Raw genomic sequence first — 7,370 nt, 5'->3', positions numbered from 1 at the left:
TAAGCTGATTTAGTTGAAAAAGTAATATAATATGAGCAATTTTTGATGTGAAGTTTCTAGGATAAGGTATATTAACAATTAACAATAGTGAATTTCTTTGTTATCCTACTGTTAGGTATAGATATAATTGCTAAACATTAATCCATTTCTCTGTGATTGCAGTGTGATCAGGTTGATCCAGCAGTACCTAAAGGAAAATAACCTGACACGAACACTACGAGCTCTTCAGGAGGAAACTTCCATCACGCTTAACACAGTGGACTCTGTGGAGAGCTTCATGGCAGATATCAATCAGGGTCACTGGGACACTGTGCTCAAGGCAATTCAGACATTGAAACTCCCAGACAAGAAACTCATTGACTTATATGAGCAGGTGAGAAAGTAAAAAGAGACATGGAACATACCTTCTGTTTAAGAAAGTAAATAGATACAGTGATGTGTATTTTATATATAGACATATCTTTATTTTGAAATACACTGATAAAATTATAAACTATTATGATTGTTTTATGGCATCTGAATTTCCTAAAATATTATCAACAGGTTGTTCTGGAGCTCATAGAACTGAGAGAGTTGGGAGCTGCCAAGTCAGTGCTACGAAAATACAGATCCCCTTATCATGTTGAAGCAGACTGTACCTGAAAGGTATTTAAAATAGGTGTATGAAGTTTGTATTTGGATTTATATTTTATATTGCTTGATAGATATTAGTTATATTATTTGATATATTTAGATTTATATTAGACTATATATTGCTTGATAAATATTAGTAACAGTATTTGAAAAGAAGGAATTAGTTGTGAAGCAACTGTTTTGTTGTTATCCTCAAATTTACAATTCCAGATTGGAAATTGTTAAACTTAGTCTTGCAGGGAAAATGTAGTGTTTGCTGTAATATTGTTTTGGTATATGTCTCTGCACATGGATGGCTCTACAAGTGCTCAGCTAGGAAGGAATTAAATAGAAGACTTTGTGACCTCACCTGATTTCACCTTTCCTTGAGTTTGCAGGATTTTTTTTTTTTTTTTACTAATGCTATCAATATCAGTGCTGAACTTATTACTGTAGACAGTATAATTATTATAGTGTTATGAACATTACTAACAGCATTATAAGATACCAGAAAATATTTCCAAAAAATCAAGGAAAAGGGTAAACAGGTGAGATAGGTAGTACTCATAATTGGCTCATTGGTGACTTAGTACTTGTTGATACATCTATGTGTAAAGATTATTGATGAAATAAACTTACAGTGGGCATGTCATGGAATCCCGGCTGCTTCAGGTTAATGAATATAAATTCCATTCTTATATTCATACACTCTTTCTAGGTATGTTCATCTGGAGAACCTGATACCCCTTTCATACTTTGATCCTCGAGAAGCATATCCTAAAGGAGTAACAAAGGAGAGGAGGAGGGCAGCCATCGCTGCAGCCCTGGCAGGTGAAGTGTCAGTCGTGCCGCCATCTCGTCTTTGGCCCTTTGGTCGGGCCCTCAAGGGGCAGCAGCATCAGGGTCTTTGCCACCTGGTCAGTTCTTTTGGTTTAAGTCTTCAAATTGTAGTCATTTGTTTAAATTTTAACATTTGTTTAAGGACAGAATATGTGTGATTTTGTAAAATGTAATTTGTAGTCAAGTTTTTGGCTGGAGTTGAGTATCATGATGAAAACTTTGACTATACTTTTCAAGATACATTAAAGAGTTTTAAAAAGTTACACGCTGTCCATTCAAATGTAACTCATGTTTTAACCCCTTTCACTGAAATGGACGCCATTCAAAGCCCACACTTTATTACACCCTAGTGACATGGATGTCCTTCTGCATCCATAGCATAATTCCTTTATTAACCCCTTAGCCGCTGGGTGGCATGTGCGTACATGCCGTAGCATGCATGTGTGTGGTGTGTATATATTTTTTTGTATTTTTTTTTTTTTTTTTTACACTGTTTGATCAGAGTCTCTTTGGTACTATTAGTGGGCCTTCGGTACTATTTAAGGGCAGTCTGAATTTTTAAGAAAGAATATTTTATTTTAGTACTCTCATTTTTGAGACATTTTGTAATATTAACCCATAATTGACGGGTAGCATTCGTAGTGGCCTGGGCCTCGCTCCCGGGGGCTTATATCGTCGCCTGAGCATGCGCGCCCAAACTCATGCCAAATACCAGCATCCCATCCCGTTTCTTGGGAATACTACGAAGATATGTTGTATTTTAAATTTTCATTATTTTTACAGTCTCTACTTCCCAAAAACTTCCTGATAAATCGAGTCTTATGGTTATTTTTGTTTTTATATAGACTCCATAGTTGATCATTTTTCGGTCTATAGTCCAAATAAAATAAGCAGTGTGTGGCATCATGGATTTGAAATTGTCGGTTTGTTGCATTTTTTTTGTTTGTTGCATGGTAAAAATGAGAAAGTGTTAGAACCGACTTAATCACACTTTCACTGGCAAAAAAATAATCTTTTGCCGTGATTGTAACAAAAAAAAACTCATGGCATGTCCATGCATAAATCTATGGCATGTGCGTACGTGCCCCGGCAGATGGTCCCGCCATGCCATGGCATGTACGTTCATGCCACCCGTCGGCAATGGGTTTAAAGATATTAACAAAAAAGACAATGTAAATAATGCTAATAAATGTAAGAGAAAAAATCTTCAAAAATTTAGGAATTGTGAAAGAGGTGAGATCAGGTTGGCCAAGTAATGGACTCCTTTGGGGAACAAGTGCTTGTAAAACCATTGTATGTAAATCATTTCTTGAGTGTCATCATGTAGTAGACGTCAAATTTTTGCCTGGGCCAGTGCATCATCATTTTCTCAGTGCTTTGTGCAATATTTTTTAAGAGCACTAAACAGTGCAGAAAAGTTGTACACCATGCATTCTCATGTAGAGATACAGTTTTCCAAGTTGTTTGAAGATGTATTTTATCATAAATTTGGCCTGGAGCTTTTGTTAAGAAAACAAACCACAATAGAGAGTGCATGTACCTGGTGCCAGTGAATTAATGAGTCAGTTGATTAAACCTGTAAATGATTAAGATGTTCCAGTGAGCAAAAGAATCTCCTGGAAAATGATAACAGAATATGTATAATGAGGTATGCAGTAGAGTTAGGCAGTACTTACCAATGGACATGTTTTCATGTTTTACAAGTAATTCATTAAACTTAATAATATTTTAGACAAACTTTAAGGCCTGGTATAAAAAGCCTATTTTTTCTGCAGGTACCCAGATTGATTTGTTCCGAGGTAAGGCAGCCATGAGGGAGCAAGAGGAGGAGAAAGTACCCACACAGCTGGCAAGATTTATCCGTTTCCCACAGAAAGCACATGTAGAGAGTGCACACTTCAGTCCTGATGGACAGTACCTGTCACTGGCAGCTTTGACGGCATTATAGAAGTATGGAATTTCACCACAGGTGAGACCTCGGTTTTGTTGTTTTTATGTGAATGTACGCACCTTACATTCAGACCAAAAGCATCCACTGTGTTGCAAAACATATAAGAAAAATATCCTTTTCACTTTTCTTTTAATGTTAGTTGATCCTCTCTGTAAATATTCTTTGATTATGAAAATGATCTCACACTTCTTTTCTTTTCTCCTATTTCACTGATCTTAAAAATACATATATAAAAGAACACATAATTTTCCATTGTTGCCACAGTATATTTCTTTTATTTTACAAACTAATTTCCCTCTGAATGGATTTTTTCTTTTTATCAATCTTGCAGTAGAATCCTAATGTTGTAGATATGACATATATTTACAGATACATAGACTCACATACATACAAGTGCACAAGAACATGCGCATCACTGACTTGAAAAGTGACTGTTAACCCAGTATTAATATGAATTATGGAATGGAATTTAGATTTGAAAAAGCTGTTACATTTTGTAAACTGCCTAGTTATTGTGAAAAAGGATAAGAAAAATGCTGTGTTGTTTTGAATTTTAGGTATTTATCACCACCACATTAATAAGTCACCTTTACAGGAAAATTCGTAAGGATTTAAAGTATCAAGAAAAGGATTCTTACATGATGATGGAATCTGCTGTACTGAGTTTAGCCTTCAGCAGAGATTCTGAAATGCTGTCTGCTGGGTCTCAGGGAGGACAAGTTAAGGTCAGTAAGAAAATTTATTTTTCCACCGAAATTGATGTAGGGAAAATTGTATTTTATGGTAAAATGAACAGTATCAAGTATTATGAGAGCATGTAGTTTCAGAAACTGATATTCTGTAAGTAAATTTTGCAAATAAGGTTTGTGTTCTTAGATATACGTTCTATTCTTGTTGCACTTTGTAGGTTTGGCGTGTCAGTACAGGTCAGTGCCTGCGGAAGGTAGAACGTGCTCACTCTGAAGGTGTGACATCTCTTGCCTTCAACAAAGATAACAGTCAAGTTTTGTCCACATCCTTTGACAACACACTCAGGTAAATTCTTGTGTCTAAGAATTTTATGATTTTGCAATAACAACACAGACACTTGTTCTGGGTTTTGTTTGTTTTACTATCTCAAAAAATTGTGCTTCTTTGCTTTCGTTCATCTTAGAGAGCTTTCATTATCTTGAATATATTCTATTCCATAATGTTTAGCATTGGATTGCACTATCCTGCTGTCATATCATTTGTACCCTAAGTAATATTCCCATTGCAGAATACATGGTTTAAAATCCGGAAAGACGCTAAAGGAATTTCGCGGTCACTCTTCATTTGTCAACCAAGCCACATTTACCCAAGATGGACACAATATTATCAGGTGAGTGCATATATTAACCCCTATGATCTGGATGATGTCATGAAAAAATTTGGGTTGAGGGTCAGGGAATATGAACATTCATCTGGATCCAGTGGGTTAAAAGTATGTTCTGAAGTTAATTTTACAGTTACAGTATCCCTAGCAAAGCAACTTTATTTGTAACTGTAACACCACTATTTCATGGGCATTTGAAGTATCTCAAAGAAAGAAGTTCTATTTGTAACTGTAACTATTTCATTGGTATTTCAAGTATTGCAAAGTAAGCAGTCTATTTTGTAGCTTTAACACCACTATTTCCTGGGTATTTGAAGTATTGCAAAATAAGCAGTCAATTTTGTAACTGTAACACCACTATTTCATGGGTATTTTAGAATTTATATTTTTATTTCTCGTTCTCTTTCCTTTTTTCTCAATCTCTTGCTCTCTTTCCTTTTTTTTTTACATCTCTTTCTCTTCCTCCTCTTTGTTTCTTTATTTTGTCTCTTGTCATTTTCTTATAGTTAATATGTGTCTGATTTTCTTGTTTTATAGTGCATCGTCAGATGGTACTGTCAAAGTCTGGTCTGTCAAAACTACAGAATGTATAGCTACCTTTAAGTCACTGGCTGGTGTGACATCAGTGGATCTTCCAGTATTCTCTGTCCACATCTTACCAAAGAACCCAGACCACATTGTAGTGTGTAATCGATCCAACACTGTGACTATTATGAACATGCAAGTAAGTATTTTGTAAGTTGTGTTTGTGTAAGAGGGACTTTATAATCTAAGAAAATAACCTGTTAATCTTTAGATATGTTGAGAGATCTTTATTTGGTAATCTACACTAGTAGATTAACAGCCTAGTCAGATGTGTGAAACATGTACAAGACAGATTACCCCCAGTAACTGCAGTACACACATTTGTTAAAGTCTGGGATGATCGCTATGTACAGTATTTGCTGTTGGGTTTCAGAATCATATATCCAAACTTCTGATGTATGTCTTTTCTTAAATAGCAGCGGGAATTGCTTTCTGGAACTATATACCTGTTTTTGTTATTTCTTGTTCTCATAAGGTTTGATTAATCTCAATTGCCTAATTCTCAGGTTCATGATCCTCACCCATCATATTATGGGCTTGTTCTAATTCTACTTTCCTTTATAGGGCCAGACAGTCAGGTCACTGTCCTCAGGTAAGAGAGAGGGTGGTGACTTTGTATCATGTGTAGTGTCACCTCGCGGAGAATGGATCTATTGTGTTGGTGAGGATCAGGTGTTATATTGCTTCTCTACTTCTACAGGCAAGCTAGAGAGAACTTTGAATGTAAGTATTCCTTATGAATTTAACAATTTTTTTGTTTATTTATTTCTGAGACCATGTTTTCCATTTCTCTGTTTAATATTGGATAGTTATTTTTGTCTAAAGCTTGTTTTTGCATTTACATTGTCTCTTTTTTGCCCAAAGTTTAACTACTTAGATAAAATGGAAAATAATATTGTTTATCTTTGCATTTCTGATATATATATATGTATATATATATATATATATATATATAGTTTTATATATATATATAATAAATATATATATATAATATAATAACATATATAACATATATAATATAACATTATATAAATATTTTATAATATATATATATATATAAAATATATATACATATATAAAATATATATATACATTATATATATATATTACAAAATATATATATAATATATATTATATCTATTATATTAAATATATTATATTATAATAATAATACATATAATACATATATATATACATAATAAATACATTATATAAATATTCATTCATTATACCTTTTATATATATGTATATATATACTATATTTCAATATATATACATATATAATACATAGTAATGGATACAAATACTTACCAAAAGTGTATTTATTTTGTATATATATGTGTATATATGTTATATAACATATATATGTAAAAATATAATAGAATAAAATTTACAAATAAAATATATTGTACATATATGTATATATGTATGTTTTGTATATGTATGTATGTATATATATATATATATATATATATATATATATATATATATTATATAAATATATATATATATATATTATATATATATTTTATATATATTTTATATATATATATATATCATATATAGTATATATGTATAAAAATATATAATTATATATATATATATATATATATATGTATATATATGATATATTATATATATATATAATTAAAATATATATAGATAAAAATATATAATATATATATTATATTATATATATATATATAGTATATATATTGTAATAATGATATATAGTAATATTATATATATATATATAATATATAATATATATATCAGAAATAAATAAAAATATTATTTTCCATTTTATTAATAGTTAAATTTGGCAAAAAGAGAAATGTAATCAAAAAATTTAACAAAATTTAAATCAAATTAAACAAAAATAAACATTCAGAAATTAATACAAAAATGAAAATAGAATATTCATTCAAAGTTTAGCGCTGTAGAAGTTAAAAACAATATAACACCGATCCTCCAACAATAATCCATTTCCCAAGGGAATAACATGTCAAAGTTTCCCACCCTTCTTTA

General features: G+C 31.6%; 1 protein-coding gene across 1 annotated transcript in view; it reads left to right on the top strand.

The window, feature by feature from the left end:
* Positions 1-7,182, top strand: part of LOC119596187 (WD40 repeat-containing protein SMU1-like) — an 8,336-nt gene extending 1,154 nt beyond the window's left edge. The window contains 12 exon segments of the mRNA XM_037945364.1: positions 163-373; positions 544-603; positions 605-645; positions 1,331-1,524; positions 3,222-3,371; positions 3,374-3,437; positions 3,999-4,128; positions 4,311-4,438; positions 4,662-4,763; positions 5,295-5,481; positions 5,907-6,239; positions 7,156-7,182. Of these exon segments, the coding sequence (XP_037801292.1) occupies positions 163-373; positions 544-603; positions 605-645; positions 1,331-1,524; positions 3,222-3,371; positions 3,374-3,437; positions 3,999-4,128; positions 4,311-4,438; positions 4,662-4,763; positions 5,295-5,481; positions 5,907-6,239; positions 7,156-7,182 (1,627 nt within the window).
* Positions 7,183-7,370: the final 188 nt, after the last annotated feature.

The sequence above is a fragment of the Penaeus monodon genome, chromosome 37 (genome assembly GCF_015228065.2).
Source record: "Penaeus monodon isolate SGIC_2016 chromosome 37, NSTDA_Pmon_1, whole genome shotgun sequence".
Lineage (NCBI taxonomy): Eukaryota > Metazoa > Arthropoda > Malacostraca > Decapoda > Penaeidae > Penaeus > Penaeus monodon.
Note: the sequence above shows the minus strand (reverse complement) of the source record. Positions and strands in the feature narration are given on the sequence as shown.